Below are 22,778 nucleotides of genomic sequence, written 5' to 3'. Positions count from 1 at the left end.
CTGACTCTGCTCAATCCTTTGTGGGTTTGGGTTGGACTCTTCGGGGGCTAAACTAGAGGGATGCCCACGTTTTGTTGCTTCTGTAGGTCAAGCACATTGCATGCACCTGGGACTCCTTGCATCCCTCTGTCCCCACAAGGTCCCTGGGGGCCACCCTCCCATCCCCCTCTATTTCAGGGACTCCCTAGCCCCCACCCTCATGCCAGGAGCTCTGTGTCTCCCCCACTTCTCCCCCCCCCCATGCTACAGTCCCCAATTCTGCCCCAAGCCAGGAGCTCTCTGTGCCCTAATTCTCTCCCTTTCCACCTTTCCAGGGCCCCCCATTCTCCCTGCATGCTCGGGGCTTTGGCTGCACCCTCGTTCCAGCATTATCCCCAGACCAGGTCTCCCATCCTCCTCGTGTCAGGGGATCTGTGAGCCTTCCCCTCCTTCCTTCCCCACTGTTATTATTTCTCCTCTTTCTGCCCGGGACATAAATCATCCAGAGTGTCAGCATGTTACACTCTCCTGGGGGAATGAGCAGAGATGAGATGGGAATGTTTTTCTACTGGAAAGTCTTAATTGGTGCCATAAACTGGTTCTTTCATTTAGACAGTTACAGAGGTGCTTTGCTCCAAGCTGTTACTCTGCTAACTGTCCCTAACTGTTCCTAACTGTCGGTGGTTAAACACTGGAATAAATTGCCTAGGGAGGTTGTGGAATCTCCATCTCTGGAGATATTTAAGAGTAGGTTAGATAAATGTCTATCAGGGATGGTCTAGACAGTATTTGGTCCTGCCATGAGGGCAGGGGACTGGACTCGATGACCTCTCAAGGTCCCTTCCAGTCCTAGAGTCTATGAATCTATGAATAAACAGGGAGCAGGCACTCCATGTGTCGCCCACTTTTCCTTCTTTGGGTTTTCTGATTTCCCCAATATCAACAGAGTTCTGCCCAGTGATGCCTTCAATACTCCCTGAAATTTTGGAATTGATGGGCTGTGGTGTTCCAAATTATTGTGTCACAGACCAAGAGAAATGCCATCACGTTGAGTGCACTGTAGCTGTCTCAGTCCCAGGATATTAGAGAGACAAGGTGGGTGAGGGAATAGCTATTATTGGACCAACTTCTGTTGGTGAGAGAGATGAGATTTCAAGCTCCATAGAGCTCTTCCTCAGGTCTGGGAGACGTACTCCCAGCACCACAGCAAAATGCAACGCTTAAACTCCCGCCTAGATTTCCACCACAACTTCAACAACCACCAGCCACCCAGCCAGCCATTAAACTCTCTGGGGAACACTCCCACACTAGCATCAACTTCCTGGACACCACCATCAGCTTCAACAATGGAACCCTACAGACAACCCTAGACAAGAAACCCACAGATCACCACACCTACCTTCATAAACCCAGTAACCTGCCCCACTGGCTCCAGCCTGCCTTGAAAACTATCAGCTGGTAAATCTGGCTATAATCCCAGACAAACAAACTTGATATAGTTTTTTTTATGACGAATTTGGTTGATAAAGGTAACTGTTGACATAATACACTTAGAGCTTGTACACACTACCACTTACATTGGTATAACTTATATCGCTCGGGGAGGTGAATAAGCCACCCCCCGGGGCGATGCAAGTTACACCGACCTAAGCACCGGTGTGGACAGCGCTATGTCGGCGGAAGAGCTTCTCCCACAGACACAGCTGCTGCCTCTCATGGAGGTGTATTTATTATGCCAACGAGCGAGCGCTCTCCTGTCGGCATAGAGCATCTTCACCAGACACGCTACACTGGCGCAGCAACATCTAGTGTACTAGTCAACTCTTAGACTTCTGTAAGAACTCTGATATTCTGATTTTGTATGGTGCTGTTTTTTTAATCAACATAGTATATAGAATCCTAGAATTGTAGGACTGGAAAAGACCTAGTCCAGTCCCCTGCACTCATGGCAGGACTAAGTATTATCTAGACCATCCCTGACAGGTGTTTGTCTAACCTGCTCTTAAAAATCTCCAGTGGTGGAGATTCCACAACCTCCCTCGGCAATTTATTCCAGTGTTTAACTGCCCTGACAATTGGGAAGTTTTTCCTAATGTCCAACTTAAACCTCCCTTGCTGCAATTTAAGCCCATTGCCTCTTGTCTTATCCTCAGAGATAGAAGAAAAAATTTTCTCCCTCCTCCTTGTAACAACCTTTTATGTACTTGAAAACTGTTATCATGTCCCCCATCAGTCTTCTCCAGACTAAACAAACCCAATTTTTTCAATCTTCCCTCATAGGTCATGTTTTCTAGACCTTTAATCATTTTTTGTTGCTCTTCTCTGGACTTTCTCCAGTTTGTTCACATCTTTCCTGAAATGTGGCGCCCAGACCTGGACACAATACTCCAGTTGAGGCCTAATCAGCGCAGAGTAGAGCGGAAGAATTACTTCTCGTGTCTTGCTTACAACACTCCTGCTAATACATCCCAGAAGGATGTTTGCTTTTTTTGCAACAGCATTACAGTGTTGACTCATATTTAGCTTGTGATCCACTATGACCCCCAGATCCCTTTCCACAGTACTCCTTCCTAGGCAGTCATTTCCCATTTTGTATGTGTGCAACTGATTGTTCCTTCCTACGTGGAGTACTTTGCATTTGTCCTTATTGAATTTCATCCTATTTACTTTAGACCGTTTCTCCAATTTGTCCAGATCATTTTGAATTTTAATCCTATCCTCCAAAGCACTTGCCACCCCTCCCAGCTTGGTATCATCTGCAAATTTGATAAGTGTACTCTCTATGCCATCATTGATGAAGATATTGAACAGAACTGGACCCAGAACCGATCCCTGCGGTATCCCACACGTTATGCCCTTCCAGCATGACTGTGAACCACTGATAACTACTCTCTGGGAACAATGTTCCAACCAGTTATACACCCACCTTATAGTAGCTTCATCTAGGTTGTATTTCCCTAGTTTGTTTATGAGAAGGTTATGTGAGACAATATCAAAAGCCTTACTAAAGTCCAGATATATATTCACAAGGCTGCTAACGTGTCAAAGAAAGCTATTAGGTTGGTTTGGCATTTTTTGTTCTTGACAAATCCATGTTGACTGTTACTTATCACCTTATTATCTTATAGGTATTTGCAAATTGATTGCTTAATTATTTGCTCCATTATCTTTCTGGGAACTGAAGTTGATTGGCCTGTAATTCCCCAAGTTGTCCTTATTTCCCTTTTTATAGAATGGCACTAGATTTGCCCTTTTCCAGTTTTCTGGAATCTCTCCCCTCTTCCATGACTTCTCCAAGATAATTGCTAATGGCTCAGATACCTCCTCAGTCAGCTCCTTGAATATTCTAGGATGTATTTCATCAGGCCCTGGTGACTTGAAAACATCTAACTTGTCTAAGTAATTTTTGACTTGTTTTTTCCCTATTTTAGCCTCAGATCCTACCTCATTTTCACTGGCATTCACTATGTTAGACGTCCAATCACTACTAACCTTTTTGGTGAAAACCTGAAACAAAAAAGTTGTTTAGCACTTCTGCCGTTTCCACACTTTCTGTTACTGTTTTCCCCCCCTCGTTGAGTAACGGGCTCACCCTGTCCTTGGTCATCTTCTTGCTTCTAATGTGATTTATCTCAAAGAAGTTCTGGGCTTGATGCAGGAATTACTAAGCGAGATTCTATGACCTGTGTTCTGCAGGAGGTCAGTGTAGATGTTCATAATGATCCTTCCCTGGCCTTAAAATCTATAAAAGCCCGAAACACAGGACGTTATTCTGCTGCACCTTGTGCAGTCAGTTCTACTGTGCAAAGTGTGTGGCCTGGTCTACCCTGGGGGGGGGGGGGAGGGGGAGGAGATCGACCTAAGTTACGCAACTTCATCTACAAGAATAGCGTAGCTGAAGTCGATGTATCTTAGGTCGACTTACCTCACGTCCTCACGGCGCGGGGTCAACTGCCACCGCTCCCCCGTCAAAGCGATCGGGGATCGATTTATTGCATCTACACTAGACGCGATAAACTGATCCCCGATAGATTGATCACTACCCGCCATGTAAAATTCAGCAATTCTGCTTTGTTTCCTTTTCACAGGTGCAAGTGATGACACAAGATGCAGGCTTGGGAGGGGGGGACGGTCAGGCGCACAGTCCTTAAGAGAGACCATCAATTTTCACTAGCATGTTAAATTCAAGGTTCTTTTGTCCTTCCATTACCAACCTCTGCTTCTACATGGAATCAGATGTTCAGTCCACTAAGAGACTACAAGTCATTTCCAAAATATCTAGAGCCCAGAGTTTACCTGCCATCCCCTGTATTCTCGAGAGATTCACTGCACAGCTATCCTCCTGCTCTGCAGATTCAGCTGTCCAGTCCTCCCTCTGAACCAGAGATACAGACTGTTTGTTTCCTCAAAGAATCAACATGGAGACAGTCCTGTCCCAACACCATTGTCTCCCCGACCAGCTGGTTAAGCTTATAGGGCTGTTTAAACTCCCTAACAATTTTTATTCCATCTGAAATCTCCTCAAAGCTCCCCACAGTGGATTTTTTTGAAAGCAAATTCAGTGGATTCATTTTCATTTGAAAGACTTTGGCCACTAGGCACCAACACACTTTCCTCAGAAGAGAGACTGTTTACTATCAAACAGTTAAGAGTCAATGGAAACAATTCCTTTTCACCCCTACTAGGCTTCTTCTGTCTGCTCTACAAACAGAAAAGAGCTGGAGAAACATTCCCCTTTAACAGACAAACAGCTTGGGATCTCATTTCCCTTGTCCCAGCACACATGTCTGTTCACAGACAATTGCTTGGAGATTGGGTAGCTCCCTTCATAGGCAAGTCATTACCCCTAACAGACACAGGAACATTTCCTTCCCTGTCACAATTCTCCACTCTGGTAACAGGTAAGGTGTAGGGATACTCACGTTCCACTAACCTGGCCTTCCCAAACTGCTGATTAGACAAAGCCATCAGCTCAGAAGGCAGCCTCTGCTCATCTAAACTTCCTTTGCCTTCCCCTCCCTTAACAGACAGACTGCTGTTTCCACAAATAGTGTCTTCTTACATTACTTTTACCTGGGTCAGGCTGACTTTCCCAAGCTTTACTAGCCAACAGTTTATCACTCACCAGGACTGTACCCCTTCCTTCCTCAGTTAGGGCTTTAACCCGATCACCAACTTTAATTTGCTCTAGAGAAACATCTTCCTGAGCCTTATCTAAGGCCAGATTCTCTTCTGAGATACCAGACAGACACTCAGAAATTTCTTCCACATATGCACTGCTTCTTGAATATTACTATTTCACTCGTGTCATCATAAATGTTAATATTCCTTTTTTGATCTTTGAATCAAACCTATAGCAATAGACAAGACTTGTCTGCTTACATCACAAGACCTGAGCAAACATCTCCCCTTCTATCTCTAACAATGCAGGCTGCATTTCAAAGCTCTGTTCATTTACATATCTTCCTAACCAGTCTTTAAAGTTTGGCCATGGGTCAGGTCACTCTATGAGTTAATTAACCCTTTCTGGCCCTATGTCACCTTTCAATGAGATATTATATTACACTCGTAACATCACAGGGACGCCCTGTCCATTGTCCAGGGCTGTGCACTCCAGTGTCTCTGCTCCATTCAGCACAAACCCCGTCTCGCAGGAGAAGGCGCAGCTGGAGTTATACGTGAAATCTCCATGCCAGTGAGTGCAGTTTAATCGGCCCCCGCCCAGGGTGGCCAGCGCTGGGCACTTGACAGCTGCAGACAGTCAGAATACGAGCAAAGTAAGGACAGTCAATGTAAGGACCCCCTCTCGCTCTTGATGGGGCCCTCTGCACCCAGCTCTCACCCTCACAGCAACCCCTTCTCAACACCGCCGCCCCCCCTACTCCCCCCCCCCCGTGTAAGTGGCAGAGCCAGGTTCAGGGATGGTATCATGGTGGGGGGCAAAAGAGGGACAGTAATTGAGCCAATTGCATGAGAGCTGTTTGTTTTGTGGAGCTGTGTTGGCACAGTTGTGGAGGTGGGGGGAGGACAGGAATACTGGTGGTTGATGTAAATTCTGTGATTCTTTGTCAAGGCCTGAGCCTTGAATAGCAATGGCTGCTGCAGAACAGCGTATGGCCACAGGGGTTGACTGGTGGGAGGTGCCGCACCAGTTGGATTGAGGTGTGTTAGCAGAGCTGGGATTGGGAGATACCCAAGACCAGAATAGCAGGGAGCGAGGCAGGATGTAGATCAGGACTGAGGAGCTGTGTAACTCTCTGGAATTGCAAGAGTCCAGAGCTCCAGCCCTCCTCCCCCGTGTCACCTGTCACAGACAATCGGTGAGCCTCAGTTACCTGTGAGGGCAACCACCAGGTGCAGCCACGATAGCGTTAGTGGGGAGCACTTATAATAACATTCCCCTAAATTACCAGCAGAGTGGTCTGCCAGCAACCCCTTTCCAGGCCTGGCTTCCATTGCCACCCACTTGGACCATGGCAGCCACCCGTTCCCACTGATGGGAGAAGTGCTGGCTCTGGGCTTCCAAGCAATGGTAACAAGGGGCACAGGGATAAACTCACTGCCTTCGTTCTTTCAGTCCCACCCCAGGAGCTTGTGCCCAGTTCTATGCGTGGAGCCTGCAGCATTCTGGGATAGCCCCATGCTTGTCACAGCTGCCATGAACCCTGAGCTAATCTGGATGCAGCAGCAGCCGCATGGACAATGATGTCACCCACAGCCAGGGCAACGGCCTCACAGCCCCAACAGTGCTGGGAGCTGCACTCAGTCACTCACCCAGGGTGCCTCCTTCACGCACAGGAAGTTCCTACTCCTCACCCCCTCTGCTCTTTCGACATGTGCCTATTTCTAGTTTGCCTGTATCGCTGTGTCTGTCTGATTGTCAGATTTTCAGGGGAGGGGCCATCTTCTATTCTACAAGTGTCCAGCATGACAGAGTCCCAACTGGAGCCTTGAGGCCTGACTGGGAGGCAAATTGATAATAGTCAGAACAGGGACACCTACAGTTAAGGATGCCTAAAGGTTTCCATTCTAAGCCCTGGTTTTTCAGTTGCTCAGAATTTTCCAAAATTTTTGCTTATTGGGCTATTGCTTATCTGTGCAAAGGTGAAATTTTGGGGACAGATTAAGCCAAAGCTAAGTTTTGATTATGAGAAATGTGAAGAAACACACTTTTCCCTGTATAAAACAAAAATTCAGTGCAATGTTTTCTTTAAAACCTCTGCAGCCAAAACACTTTGGGATAAACTGCTGACATTTACAAGGGAACAGTTTTAACGGGAGAAATGTCTGTGAGAACTGGGTTGGATTCAGCTGGATTTAGTGACCTGTGACATTCACAGTGCAGCCATGCATCCCGGTTTTTACTGCCAGCATTTATAAACCAATATTTATAGTGTGTGTAGGGCCAACTTGACTGTGCAGGCCGCGGGCTCCCTAATGCTCCTGTCTCACTCTGTGCCGCTGTCTCAGCTGTGCACTGAATGAGGAGCTCTTACAGGGGTCGGGGCATGTCACGGAGTTACCGGGCGATGCTCTGGAACTACTCCATATGAGGCCAGTCAGGACCCTGAGGGAGCCTCCCCTCTCTGAGCATATTGTCACCAGGGCAAGAAGCTTACACAGCTTCGACCTTCCTGGGTCTGACCTCGGAGCATTCAGCATCCCCTTCCTCACCGTGCGCAGCCTGCAGTGAGTCTGCCTGGGCAGGGCTCCTGGGGAAGCCAAAGGGCCCTGCACCCCAACTCCGCTCTCAGCCAGCCATTAAAACAGAAGGTTTATTAGTCGACAGGAACACAGCATAGAACAGAACTTGTTAGCACAGAAAACAGTGACTTTCAGCCAAGTCCATCTTGGGGAGTTCTGGGCCAGACGCCCTGGATTCCCCTTCTTCTCGTCCCCCCCCCACACACACACGCAGACTGCCAGCTTCCAGCAACCTGACCTCAGACTCCCCTGTTGCTTCTCCTCCTTGTCTTTTTCTCACTTCCCAGGCAAAGTGTCACCTGGTCGTCACCTGGTTGCAGCCCCTCCTGGGTGTAAGGTTACGAAGGGGACCGGCCATAGCATATGTGCAGGCAGCTGGAGCAGCCTCTCCTGCCCAGAGGGTCTCATCCAAAGTCACACACCCCTATTCCCACCACTGAGGTATTGGTGCAGCACACAGGGAAACTGAAGCACACACAGTATTCATGCAAAACAGTAAAACTCACATCGGCTCAACAGTAAGACTCACAAAGGCTCTCATAGAAGATCAGGGTTGGAAGAGACCTCAGGAGGTCATCTAGTCCAACCCCCTGCTCAAAGCAGGACCAACACCAACTAAATCATCCCAGCCAGGGCTTTGTCAAGCCTGACCTTAAAAACCTCTAAGGAAGGAGATTCCACCACCTCCCTAGGGAACCCATTCCAGTGCTTCACCACCCTCCTAGTGAAATTGTGTTTCCTAATATCCAACCTAGACCTCCCACACTGCAACTTGAGACCATTGCTCCTTGTTCTGTCATCTGCCACCACTGAGAACAGCCGAGCTCCATCCTCTTTGGAACCCCCCATCAGGTAGTTGAAGGTTGCTATCAAATCCCCCCTCACTCTTCTCTTCTGCAGACTAAATAACCCCAGTACTAGACAAGAGGTAGGTGTTTATTATCATTTAAAGGGTCAGGTTGAAGAAGACACATTCAGGGTGCATTTATTCCAATTGCCCACTGTTGAGAGCTCTTCATGATCGGGGCCAAAATGTGTCTTATCAAATGTAATTATTTAGTCAATAAAATATTTGCTCTGTCCTATTAGGGCTCTTTTTATAGACACCCCACTCCTGTGCCAGAGACCTGCTCCTTTCCCAGCTTGACTTGTTTCAGTCTGATGAAATGTTCTGGACCAAGCAATAGTCTGTCTGTCACCCTGCCAGTCTTTCAGAGGTAGGAATTACTCTATTGTCACATTAAAGAAACAAAGTGCATAGAAAGGGCGACTTAATGACAGCACCAAGGAAAATGACAGACTATTGTAGTATTCCAGGTAGCCAGTAGGGGCAGCTCATTCAGTGCCACAATTGAGGTGGGTGGGATAAGACACACATCCATAACCTCAAAGCTGCCAAATCCTCCAGTACGCACCTGCCCATGTCCCACTAGGCCCTCTGCTTGCCAGGAGGAACCCTCCTACCAGGTCGAGGGTGCTGCTTTCTCCCCTGGACAATCTGGCTGCCCCATCAGTGATGGCTTCTACTTTTAAATCCAAACATTCGGACGATTGCGAATGTCTGCAGCAGCAGAAACGCTGGAAACGCATGGGGTTCAGAGGGGCCTTCCTGGTTGGAAATCATCCATCAGACTCTTTGGCTTAAGGCTTTGGACGGTTCCTGTTCTTACTGATCCCGTCACAAAGCCAGTGACTCTTGCTGGCCTCACTCTAGAGCAAGGTAGGTTTCAAGCAGTTAGAACATGTTGCAGAGGCCACAGTACTGGGCACGGTCTAGGAAATGCACAGTGCCACCCCCGTGTGTGGGGAAATCTGCTGCAGACCATTCACTACTAGAATGAAGCTTGTCAAGGCTGAGGTCTGTAGTCGCTCTTCGGTCAGTTCCTAGTCCTCTAAGTCAGACTGGTTATGTGTGGCATCTGCTAGTATTTTTTTGACAGCTGCACATCAAAGCCAGCCTTAGCATTTGAGTAGCCCTGCACAACAATTTTTGCTAGCCCCAGTTGTAAGGGACTGTTTACCATGCTCACACTGCTATGCACAGGGCTAGCTGAGGATGTGAGCGAGGGTTAGCTGGTTACACCCCAACATATCTGTTCCTGCACAACTCTGCCTCTCCCTACTTATCTGATCTTGGTTTTTATCATCTTTCCACCCTCGGGCCCTCTGCTCTACCCATGCTGCCAGTCTCTGCCTCTGGTTAGCTGGCTCCCACAAGCATCTTCGTGCTTTCTTCTGAATCGCCCCTTTGCCTAGAGTGCCCTCCCAGAACTGATCTGTGCAGACACAGGGGGCTATCGAGTGCAAGTAGAGAGGGATTTTGCCTCTAAACACAGCACAGGTGACACCACTAATGGAAGCCTGTGTCCAGTTCTGGGCACACGCTTTTAAAAGGGCTTTGCAAACTTGGAAAGGGTTCAGAAAAAAGCTATGAGACTGATTTGTGGGCCAGGAAACCTGCCTTCTAGTAAGAATGAAAAAGATCTATTTATCTTATTTAAGATTGACAGGTGTGGCGGGGGACAACCCTCGTCCAGCCTGCAGACTCGGGTGGTCCCTGTGACTGTTGTGGAGCTTCCGAAGCTGAATACATCAAACCAGTTACATTCAGCTGGAGCTCGACTACATTTTACAATTAAAAACAAACCACCATGGGAGGATGGGGAAACCAGCCAGAGACAATACTTGTACATGTACAGCTGGTAAAGGTGCAGATAACACGGAGATGAGTGTGGTCTAAACCCCAGAGAGATAGAAAGATTAGTGAGGGCTCCAGGCCAACCACCGGCTGCAAACACCACAGGAGAAGCCAAAGGTATTAAATGCTAAGGCAGGGGCTGTTCAAAGGGGCGAGGTGCCCAACGTCCAATCAGCATCAGTGGATCTGGGTTGCTCTGAGAATCCCACTGTACAGTCAGTGGGGAGGAGGCAGGAGCAGCTGCTGGCACCCACCTGCACACTCCGGAGCGGCTGCTGTCCAGTTCCCTGACGCCAAGCACTGCAGCGTGTCCAGCCCTTGCAGTTCAAACCCCTCCTGGCACTGGAACTTGCATGTGGAGTTGTAGCTAAATTCCCCCAGGGGATGACTGCAGTCAGGCCCGGGGTCAAGGTTTTTGCACCTCACAACTAAAAGGAAATACAGCAGCATGAGCAGCTGGGAGGCGGGGGGGGGGGGGGGGGGGAGGAGGAGGCGGATTTCAAGCACACCTGCCTGTGGCTCCCTCAAGCTGCCAGGTCTCAGGCTCTCTGGAGCACAGCCTACCCCAGCCCCTCGGCTTGAGAGCTTGGGCTTCAGCAGGAGCCGCAACATCCACACTGCTACTTGTAAAGCTCAGGCTTGAGCCCCCTAGCCCAAACCTGGCTAGCTGGGCCTGCACCCAGCTGCAATGGAGACATGCCGTGACGGCCCTGCAGGGGCTGAGCTCCGCAAGGCAAGAAGAAGAGCACGTGCTTTCTGGGAGTAACAGAGCGAGCTGAGCAGCCTGTCTGAGAAGCTGTGTCTGGCCGTCGGGCACAAGCCAACGCCCCCCCCCAGCTGAGAGACTTTCCGGGCCCGGCAGCTGCTGCAGACTCAGCCCAGCAGGAGGCTCTGCCCCCAGTCGAGGCCTGGGCACCCTGCTCAGCCCTACGGGAGACGCGACTGTCTGTGCTGCTTGGGCAGCTCCAGCTGGCAGCGGGATGGGGGGCAGCCTTACCCCTAAGGGAGGCAAACTGCCTGGGCTGGCCTGGGGTGGGCGTGCTATAGCCGCAGGGCGGCCAGGCGCTTGGGAGGCCACCCCCCCACCCCACTCTACCTCCTTGGCCAGGGAGCCATAGCAACGGCCCCTCCTCCGGCTGTGCTAGCCCCCCTCTCTGGTGAATCTAGGAGCAGCACTGAGGGGTGCCCAGGCCGTCGCCCCAGAGGACGTCTCTGGAGAGACCCTCCAGAAAGTAAATGCAGTGACTGTAGCAGGCCCTGCAGCGGGGCTCCCTCCCCTAGTGCCCCTGTTCGACTGCCCTTACCGTGTTCACACTCAGGCCCGTAGAAACCAGGGTAGCAATCACAGGCGTAGTTCCCGATGGTCTCCACGCACTCGCCACGCTGGCTGCAGGAGAAACGCTGGCAAGACGCTGCAGAGATACAGCTGGGTTAGGATCCACCCTAACAGCTCTTTAGAGCCCAATCAGACCCCACCCCACTGCCTGGATCCTGCACTCCATCCCTGCTGCATTTCTTCTCTGCGGGATTCTTTCACAGCCTGTTAAAGTCATGGGTTAAAACCCTGCTTTCAAAGGCCTTGGCTCAGGCCCTGCAAGATAACACCCAGGGCACCCAAACTTTGCCCAGCCAGGTGGCATTGGCACCTTGCCAGAAGCTTGGAGGCAGTGGCTGCTTTGCACAGATGGTCACACTGCTCTTGGACCCAGAGGCGCTGACCTGGACGGGTAGGCTGCCCTCTGGATTAAGATGGAGCGTTGCATGCTGGGCCTGCAGGGGACACACCCAGGCATTGATCAGAGGGCAGCGTGTGCCACGTTTGGCTATCAGGCTGTGCTTTGACCAGACTCCAGGCAGTAGGGAAAGACTCCAGCCGGGTGAGGCGAGAGTGGCTTGCGGAGCAACCTCAGACCACGAGGGGGCATGGGAGACGGCCGGCCCATTGACACTCTTCTATGGACAATTAGGGACTTACTTCTCCAGAGCTGTCAATCCAGTAACTCTCCCCAGCCCTACACGTGTTAGATAGACCCACACTTCCAGAGAGAATGACAGTGGTGGGGTGGTTACCTTGGTAACACAGCGCCCTCTTTTCCTTTTGGCAGTTCTCATCGTTCCATCTTCCAGCATCACGGTCCCTCTTTATGTAAATCTCCACACAGTCTTGGTTCTTCCCTTTATTGTTGGGTTCCCTGTTAGCCCAGTTCTCAGCCTCCTTCGTCAGGGCCTTGTTGGTACCAACCCACGTCCAGACATCGTTTCTTCTTCGTATCCCAATCCAGTAGTATGTTCTATGGCGGGGTAAGACACTGTTGAGATAAGCAATTTCCCCCTGGTTCTGGATTGCTACGAGGTCGGTGTAGAATGACCTGCAAAAGTTTCTGGCCAGCTCCCAGGAGTAATCAGATTTGTTACCATAATGGTAGGTCCAGGCTCCCACTTCCACCTGAGTCACGAGCACTGTTGGAAAGGGTAAAAACAGGCAAACTTGTGTTACAGTCAGTGACAGAGCAATGGGTTGACTATCGATGGGTGACACCAGACTATATCTTATATCACACACAAAGGAACTGCATTAAAAGAACATTATTTAGGTTGCAAAGTCAAGCGCTCAAACGTTAGGAAATGCCACAATTAAGGTTGCCCATGTAACTGAGTTCAGCCCCCTTGTGCGCATGCACGATGGTATAGTCTTTAATGGCATGATAATGTACTATTTTTCCATGGGTCCTCTGCCTCACTCGGTGCAGAGGATGGACGGTGCTCACTGAATGAGGAGCTATTCAATAGTGTGTTTTCTCCTCACTGGTCAATGTGTGACCGCCCCTCCACCCCGCCCCAGCCTTATTTACTGCACACTATACAAACCCTGCTCTGAAGACAGAATTATTCATTTCCCCAAAGGCTTTTCTATAGCGCTCATCATGCCAGTATCTGAGTGCTTCACAAACATGAATGAGTTTATACTCACAACAGCCCTGGGAGATGAGAGGGTGGTATTATCCCCATTTCACAGATGGGAACAGAGGCATAGAGGCACTGGTTCTCAAAGGTATTTAGGCACCTAACTGCCATTGATTTTATTGCAAGTTAGGTGCCTAAATACCTTTGAGGAGCTGGACCAGAGAGATTAAGGCCGGAAGTAATTTTGGGTGTCCCATTTGAGTAGAGCCCTGCGCGGATACATAATTATCTCCACAGATGCGGATATCCATGGATCTAAAGCAGATACCGCAGACATGCAGGGCTCTAGTGACAACGAGCGAGACAGGCGCACATGCTCCTGGTCAGGAGACACCGCTTGCACACACTAGTGTGACCAGAGACAGCTGCCAGTCAGCCTAGTGCCCGCCCCGCTGGGCAGGGCTGGAGGAGGAACAGCCATGCCGGAGGAGCTGCCTGGGCTGGGTGCTGGCTCCTGCGACGACAGCCCGACATGCTGTTTCTTTCGCCACTGCGGTTCCTGCCCCAGTCGTTGGCCATGGCCCTGCGGGTCTCACTCGCTGTCACTAGAGCCCTGCGAATCCATGGAGATCCGCTTTATAGCCACAGATATCCACATCCATGGATATACATTGTGTATCTGCAGAGGGCTCTACATTTGAGACCCCTAGGACCGGATTTTCTGGAGTATTTAGCATTATAAAGCACTATGTTCAGAGCACTGTTCCCATTGACTTCAGTTGCAGCTGTGAGTGCTCAGCACTTCTGCAAATCAGACCCCAGGGTCTCAATTTGAGCACCCAGAAAGTGAGGAACACACATTCAGTGGCCACCTGGGAAAAGTTTGGTTTAAGTGACTTGCCCAGCATCACATGGCAACTCTGGGGCAGAGGCAGGGATAGAATCCAATTCTTCAGGGCGGCAGTCAACAGCCTTACCCTTGAAACCATCCTTTCTCTTCTTGCAACCCCCTGCCTCATTCATCACACCTTCCAGCTCCTGCAACAGATGGGGTAGGGCTCCTACAGACAACAGCTTTTCTCACTGTACAACCTGGATTCATTCCCTAGCGTAGGTCCATCCTGTGCACTCAGCGAGGGAAGGGTTCTGGCATTTCCTAGGGTATCAGTGTTTAACTTTGAAACGTTAACCATGTTCTTTTAAATTAGGTTTTTCTGTGAGTGTGTGTCTGTAACTTCCTACGTTTTTTAAAAAGCAAACTGTAAAAAACAGAAGATCCATCACGTGGCATCATAGTGACACCAATATGGATCATCAGCAGGGTTAAAATCATGAGATCCAGTGCACAGACCTCTGCCACTTGAGCTAATGGAGGAGCCAATAGGAGTAGCAGGTTGTCATACTCCCTATGGGCCAGCACTAGAGGGATATGAGACACACATTTTGCCAGTGGATTTCACAGCTATTTGCCGACAGCAGAGAACTCAGGAATTGTGGGTTCCATTCCAGGCTCTAGAGGGGAGTGTTCTCTAGTGGCCACAGACTTTTCTGCCTCTGCCGCCTAAGCATGGCCCCTTCCGCCCTGTCCCCTCCAACCTGTCCCTGTCCCGGGCCCGTCTCTTCCCCATCCCTGGCTCCTCATCTCAGTACCAGTCTCATTGTCCAGCAAGTCCTAGTCTCACCTCTCTGGACTCCCCACCCTACCCCAGGCATCCCTCCATACCCAGTCCTACTCATCTACCCTGGCCATTCTCAGTTTCCTCCCACCCTCCAAGCACCTTGTCCCCAGGCTCCCTGCCCAGCCAGTCCCAGTTCCCCCGCCCGCCCCCCCCCCCCATCCTGGCTCTTTATCCGATCTATATCCCTATTGGCTCGCAGGGCCACTCTCCCTCCCTGGGTTTGTCATCCAGTCTCAGCAGACATCTCCGGCCTCCTTCTCTCAGTGTCCTTGCCCAGCCATTCCCCCTGCACATCAGCTCCTTGTCAGAGTTGACTCCCCTCCCCCTTCCCTCCTTCCTCCTGCCCTACTGGTTCTCCGGCCCAGTCCCCTTGCTTAAATAATCCCAAGATCCCCCAAGATCTTCATCCAACCTCACTCTCCCCCAGCCTACCTGCTCCCACTCCCCCCATTTCCCTCCCCCGGATCCCAGTCCCAGTCTCCTTGCCCAGCCAGACCCAGTCTCCCCCGGATCCCAGTCCCAGTCTCCTTGCCCAGCCAGTCCCAGTCTTCCCCGGACTCCTTTTCCCAATCTACACCCTCTGCCATCCCTACCCACTGCAGATCTGGCTCTTACCCCTTTGCCTTCAAATAAGGCAGCTTCCTGCTCCGCGCTGCCTGAGCTCAGAGGGCGGCATTGAGAGCCCAGGAGAGACAGCCTCTCTTCTCTCCGTTCCAGTGCCTGGCTCAGCCCAGAGCTGCAATTACAGGGAACATCCTGCTCAGCCCCGAGCTGGAGCATGACCAATATTATAGATGGAACCTTCAGGGAATGTGGCTGCTAAAATCAGTCTCTAGTGAGCAAGTACAAACTGCAGTTTTTCAAAGGCTTATAACTTGGCCAAATTTTGGGCCGATTTTCACAGGCATCTCCCTGACACAAATGCCTGCTCCCTGCCACATTTCAAGTTCCTGCTCCAAAGGGGGGCACCAGAGCTTTTCAAAAAAAAACCCTCACCCGATTTTTTGAACATGAACAAAACAATATATTTTTTCCGTAGCCTTGTTCTTGGACATGGATGAACTGTTTTGCTTGAAATTTTCCAAAGAGTTCAGCTTGGGGCAGACAACCCGTGTGGAAAACTGTCCATCCAAATGGTTAAAGCCTGGCAAAGTTATAAGCAACAGAAAACAGAGTCTTATAATGGGAAGCATTGGCAGCCTTAATGCTAGGCAGTGCTACCAGCCTGCCTATAAGAGACCAGTCCAGTTCTAATGGCCTATATGTGTTATTCTTGGATCTGACATCACAAATCTCATGCTGAGAGTCTCTACCTAACTAGCAGAGTTTAGTGAAATAAGAAATACAGGGATTGAAAACTGGTAAAAGGTGAACTGCAAAAATTAAAACGGCTTTAGGCTTTGATTTCTGGTCTGAATGTCTCCACTCAGCAGAGTTTAACAAGCGAACTAACCAACCCCATTCCTCTCCCCCATTCTATGAAATCCTTTGGTAGGTTGTGGTTTAATGGAAGTATCCCAAAATGAGACACCACAAATATCAAATGTCTCATTGTGATCCATAGATGGATTCCATGCTGTTGTTACTGAGAGATGTATGCTGCGATACCTTCAGTGCACCAGGAAGAACCAAAAGGATTTCCCACAGGGGGAATTGTTTTTAAAGAGGTTTATTAAAACTTATTTTTTCCTCATATAAGTGCTCGCGGCCCTCTTTTGACAGGCACAGTAATATGGGATCAACTCAATTTTAATGTTATTTTTTCCTTTGTCATTTTACATATGAGGCCATCAACAAAGTCTGGATCCACAGCCAGATTTGAGCATTCCCAGAAGTTGCAGATGTTTGGCACTTCTCTGCTTTAGCAGCTAATCTAAGATACAAGACATTGTTGGAGAGCTTTGTAAAACGGAGTTTTGTGAAGAAGCTGGCCCAGCTGATAGTGCTTACAAATCAGGAAAAGATAAAGATGAACTACAAATCAAGGCTGAAACTAGCCACAGAGTTGAACGTGACATAACTGAAACACTGTATCTATTTATATTATTTCTCATCATTACTTGATGCAATCAAGGGATTTTAGCTACAAAACAACCAGCATCAGGGCCGGCTCTGGCTTTTTTGCCGCCCTAGGCAAAAAAGCCCTCCCCCCCCCCCCCCCAGCGCGGCAGGCAAAAAAGCCAGAGCGCCGGGGGGAGGGCGGCGAGCCCGGCCGGGGCTCTCCGCTCTCCCCAGCGGCCAGAGCACTGAGGGAAGGGCGGCAAGCCCGCCGCGGCTCTCCGCTCTACCCGACCGGCCGGAGCACGGGGGGAGGGTGGCGAGCCCAGCCGGGGCCCCGCCGCCCCCCTCCAGGCGCCGCCCCAAGCACATGCTTGGTGGGCTGGTGCCTGGAGCCGGCCCTGACCACCATATTGCAGTGTCTCTACGGTTATGGAAATCTATCTGAAAATAGCCCTGAAGTCAGATCTTCTACCAAACAGGGCAGCCTAGGGACCCGCCTTCAGCTCAGTAGTGTTCATTTCAGGGAACATATCATACACTTGATTTGCAAAGCATGGATCAAAAGTCTTGCCCCATAGATTTAATACAACTTCAGGATTTGCCCCTTAGAGCTAAAGCTCAACCAAAAAATGTTTTTCTGCAGGAAATTCCAATATTTCAACATTTGTTTTCATCCTGAAAGGTTGAAATATATTTTTTTTTTCACAAAATGAAAAAGTTCAGAAAAATGTTGATTAGGAAAAGTCAAAATGTTTCACTTCAAGTCAGTTCAACATTAAACTGTATCTGCCTATGATGCTGCAGTGCATCCTGGGAGTTGTAGTTCAGTGGCCTTAGGCCCTCATTTTCCCCTGTGGGCCGGGATCCCTGGCTAGTCTGTATCTCCCATGATACAACTGCAGCCACGTGTCCCAGCAGAGGGAAGACAACAGTGGATATAGTCTGGCCAAGGAGCCTGGCCTTTGTGATAAAATGGAGGCACAAAACACCCAAAGTACAATACCCATGAGACAGCATGTCACTAAAGACAGATGCAGCTTAATAGCAAACTGACTTGAAATGAAATGTTACAGTTCAGTTCAACAAACTGAAATATTTTCATTTGGGTTGAATTGACCTGAAACAAAAGATTTGATTTAGATTTTCCCCAACAGAAAATCAAAAAAATTCAGCCACAGCTTGATTGAAAGGGCCCGGGTATTTAAAGGCCCCACCCCTTCTGGTTGAGGCCACACACCCTGTTCAGGACTCCGGCATACCGGTAAGTTCTTTAAGTTACTTTCACCCCTAGGTCCAGACATTCTCAGTGCAGTCAGCAGGCCCAGGGAAGCACTTGCAGAGGGGAGAGCTGGCCTGGACCACGCCTGTGCAGAGGAGTTCATCGGCCCCTGCCTGGCTGGGGAACTGTGAGCTGCATTGGGAAGCCGAGCAGGCCCATGTGAAGGCCTCTCCATTGTAACTAGGGTGGAAGCACTGGCTCCCTCAGCCTCAGGGGGCCGTGTTTCTCAGGTAATTGCTAGGGACTCTACTGCTTTCTGGGATACAGGAGGGGCCAAAAGCCAAGAGAAGAGATTAGGAGGAATATGATTTAGGTCCCTAAATAATCACCCCCGGGTGGGAATTCTGGCCCAAATGAAACTGTTTCAATAAGCCTGGCAGTGAAATGTCCCTGAGCAGACCAGGAGTGACTGATGGTGCCACAACAATGCCACTCCACTCCCAGGGCTTTCCCAGGGATACGTCTGTGAATTCTCCCCTGGCAGGGGCAGCGGCAGGCCATCAAAGAGCTGCAGGAAGGCTTACCCCAGCTAATGGCAGCAAAGCACAGGAGTCGGGTGACATTCCAGCCACATCCCCAAGCCCTTGGACTGGAGCAGAGTCCTCCGGCGCTGCCCTGGGGGGTCAGAAAAACATGTCCATAAACCCCTCTGTGCTTCACAGCAGGCAGGTCCAGGCATATTTACACACTGAGCTGAAACAGACACTGTTGGACACACCTGGCTGACACAGACACTATCTCTGATTAGTTCCTATTTACCATGCAGATAAAATGCAGAATCTCAGAGGGAAGAGCTGCCAGCCTCCACAGGGGAAGAAGGAACAGTTGGAATTTTAGGCAAGTGATTTGATTTAGCAACATCATCTCCACAACAGGTTGTTAATGAACGTCGTGGAGAACGTGAGTATGAGTGTAATAGGGTTACCATCCGTCCGTATTTCCCCGGACACGTCCGGCTTTTGCGTCTTTAAATAGCCGTCCGGGAGGAATTGGTAACAAGGTTAAAAGGTCCAGGATTTTTCCCCCTCCCCTCCCTCCCTTCCATGCAGAGTGTGGAGTGGTTGATTGGGCGGCTGGGCCTGATTGAGCCGCTCCCATTGGCCTCCAGCAGCCAGAGCCCCTCCCCTGCTCCCCCCCTGTTGCCTGCAGCCCGGTGTAACCACACAAACAGCCCCACCGGCAGCGTGTTTTGCCTACACGTGGAGCCAGCATCTGACCGGCATGGGCATGGTAAGGGGAGTCCCGGGGGGCAGTCAGGGAGCAGGGGGAGGGTTGGATGGGGCTGTCTGGGGGTGAGGGGGTGAATATGAGGTGGGGGGGCGGCGGGTTATATTCTTTTGTGGTGCCCGAGCTCCAGCAATATCCATGGCCGGGGGCCCTGCTCCAGCAATATTTGGAGCTGGGTCTCTCCCCTGGCCCTGCCTGGAGCGGGCCCCGGCCTCCACCTGCCACCCCCCCTCCGTGCGTTCCCCCCACGCGGGTCCTCCCCCCATTCCTGCCCGAAAGAAAGCAGCAGGCCCCTCTCCCCTGAATGCTTGTGCACATTCCTACCCTGCTCCATGCAGCAACTGCTGTCTGCTGCCCCAGGGTCCTAGTGCCCCCCATCCACTAATGGCAAGGCAGGCTGCCCTTACCCTGCCCTTCCACCCTAGCCCTGAGCCTCTCCAACGCCCCAAACCCCTCAGCCCCAGCCCTCATCCCCCTGCACCGTAATCCTCTGCCCCAGCTCTGAGCCCCCTCCTTCATCATGAACCCCTCATCCTCAGCCCCAACCCTCATCCCCCTGCACCCTAATCCTCTGCTTCATCCCTGAGCACCCTCCTGCATCATGAACCCCTCATCCTCAGCCCCAACCCTCATCCCCCTGCACCCTAATCCTCTGCCCCAGCCCTGAGCCCCCTCCTGCATCATGAACCCCTCATCCTCAGACCCACAGCCCTCACCCCTGCACCCCCTCCTATCCCCAAACTCCCTCCCAAACCCCCTCCCCCCTTCCCACACACCCCCTCCTGCCCTCAAACTCCCTCCCAAAGCCTGCACCCCCTCCCTTTACCCCGCCTCCCACCGCTAAACTCCACCCCAGAGCCTGCACCCCTCACCCCCTCTTGCATACCCACCCCCTGCCCCAGCCCGGAGCCTGCACCCAGCACCCAAACTCTATCCCAGAGCCTGCACCCTGCACCCCTCCTGCACCCTAATCCCCAGCCCAGGACCTGCATCCCAGACCTCCTCCCCCAACCCAACCCCTCTCCCAGAGCCTTAGGCAGGTGGGGAGGGGGGCAGTTCTGGGCACCACCAAAATTTCTACAAACCTGCCACCCATGGTGGGTTGGGGCAGTCAGGGGACAGGTAGGGTCCTAGGCAGGGGCGGTGCAAGGAAGTTTCGCGCCCTAGGCGAAACTTCCACTTTGCGCCCCCCCCTCACCCAGCTAACCCCGCCCCCCCCGTGGCAGATAACCCAGCCCCCCACCCGGGGAGCCCGCCACCCCCCCCGCCCGGGGAGTCCTCCCCTGCAGCAGCTACCCCCCCTTCCACGGCAGCTAACCCCACCCGGGGAGCCCCCCCTTCCACTGCAGCTAACCCCGCCCGGGGAGCCCCCCCCCCGTGGCAGCTAACCCCGCCCGGGTCTTTTTTGATTGTGGAAATATGGTAACCCTAGAGTGTGAGATGTTGTCAGTCAGTGTCATGAGTTCAGCTCAGAGGATGGAGGCAGATTTTGTCCATAAATTAGATAAACAGCCGAGCAGCTCAGTCAATCGGAGCAATATTCAAGTGTAATAGAGTTATAATAGAATTAGAAAAAATGGGAACCATCCATGGGTCTAAACCTGAAATGCTGCAAGCTGCGCCAGCAGGACCCTCCTCTCTCTGGGTTTCAGAGGGCAGGATCCAGCACCAGCCCGAATATCTACACAGCTGTGTGTAGGGCCATAGTGTGAGCGCTGTGAACCTGGGCTGTGAGACGCACTGCCGTGGGTTTAAAGCACAGTGCAGATGTACCCTCTGGCATCTTACCAACACCCAGAGATCTGGGGGAAAGGAGGGGATGTGGTCTGAACCAGTTAAGCTAGGGTGGTGGTGTGGCAAGGGCTGGCTGCTCCTCTCATCCGGGTCTCAGCTTCCCGGGGGTGGCTGGCTGGCTCCCCAGGCAGCCTCCCAGGCCGGAGAGGCTCCATGCTGTCTTTTGGCTGGCAAGGAGGCTTTGAATGAGGCCGTCTCTGGGAGCCCATCTCCACTTTCCCAACCAATCCTCATGCTGGGGTTGCTGCTATTCCACCGCCCGTGCGCCAGCTCTTCCCAGTGATGCCCACAAAGCCCGGCTGTACCAGTCACCTGGCTGGAATTGGGGGGCACAGGGAGCCATTGGCTAGCATTCAGTAAAGTCATTAGTGTAGGAGCTCTGGAGGGAAGGCAGAAAGGAAGGGAAGGGAAGGGGAAAGCGGGGAAGAGCCCCTGCCCCTCCATGTGGTTTTTAACCTTTAGCTCTGCTTCCCAGGTCGGGATCTCAAGCTGATGTGCAGGGGATATTCATGGGTTTGCTGGGGGAGAGAGAGCCTCCCAGCTCAGGTGACTGAGTGAAATCCCAATTGCACAGCATGGGAGTGGGGGCTGTCCTTATCAGCTCAGGGCTGGGCTGTGGGATGGGGAGGGGTTCTCTCCCTGGCCACTCAGGGCTGGGCAATGGGCGGTGGGGGGTTCTCCCTGAGCATTCAGGGCTGGGTGGTGGGGGCTCCCCTGGCAACTCAGAGCTGGGCAGTGGCGGGGGGGGTCTCCCTGGCAACTCAGGGCGGGGCAGTGGGGTGGGGGGTTCTCCCTTGGCAGCTCAGGGCTGGGTGGGGGTGCATGAGGGGGCTCGCCTCAGCTCAGGGCTGGACAGTGGTGGGGCTCCCTTGGCAACTCAGGGCTGGGACTCCCCTGACAGCTCAGGGCTGGGCAGCAGTGGGGGGGGGGGAGGACTCCCCTGACAGCTCAGGGCTCGGCAGCGGTGGGGGGGGAGAGGACTCCCCTGACAGTTCGGGGCTCGGCAGTGGGGGGGGGGGGTTTCCCCTGACAGCTCAGGGCTCGGCAGTGGGGGGAGGGGGCTCCCCAACAGCTCTGGGCTGGGCGGAGGGGTGGGAGGGGACTCCCTGACAGCTCAGGGCTGGGCAGTGGGGGGGAGGGGGCTCCCCTGACAGCTCAGGGCTGGGCAGCGGTTGGGGGGGAGAGGACTCTCCTGACAGCTCAGGGCTCGGCAGTGGGGGGGGGGTTTCCCCTGACAGCTCAGGGCTCGGCAGTGGGGGGAGGGGGCTCCCCAACAGCTCAGGGCGGGGCAGTGGGGCTCTGCTGGTTGAAGCTGGGTGGTCTCATTTCAATTAATCTTGGCGAGTTGAGCACAGGAGAGAACTCAACCCCCCTCACCACCTGGAGTTTCCTTCTGCAGGGGTCTTGGGGCACTGTCAGGGCATCGTCCCTGCTGCCCATGCAGGGTCCTGCTCTGGGGGCCATTTGGGGTCTCTGTTCCTGGCACTGTCCCCTGTCCCCACACTCAGAGGGG

The 22,778-nt window shown here is 51.9% G+C and overlaps 2 protein-coding genes across 2 annotated transcripts in view; both read right to left on the bottom strand.

Annotated features, from left to right (window-relative positions):
- Positions 1–22,778, bottom strand: part of LOC135888893 (cell surface A33 antigen-like) — a 96,493-nt gene that overhangs the window by 5,286 nt on the left and 68,429 nt on the right. The window lies entirely within an intron of this gene.
- LOC135888731 (P-selectin-like) lies at positions 5,540–19,473 on the bottom strand. The gene is made up of 6 exons (XM_065416502.1): positions 19,462–19,473; positions 18,769–18,859; positions 12,452–12,841; positions 11,686–11,793; positions 10,636–10,809; positions 5,540–5,730 (listed from the first exon to the last, which is right to left on the bottom strand). Exons 1-6 carry the CDS (start codon positions 19,471–19,473, stop codon positions 5,540–5,542), a joined length of 966 nt encoding a protein of 321 aa, XP_065272574.1.

The sequence above is a fragment of the Emys orbicularis genome, chromosome 14 (genome assembly GCF_028017835.1).
Source record: "Emys orbicularis isolate rEmyOrb1 chromosome 14, rEmyOrb1.hap1, whole genome shotgun sequence".
Lineage (NCBI taxonomy): Eukaryota > Metazoa > Chordata > Testudines > Emydidae > Emys > Emys orbicularis.
Note: the sequence above shows the minus strand (reverse complement) of the source record. Positions and strands in the feature narration are given on the sequence as shown.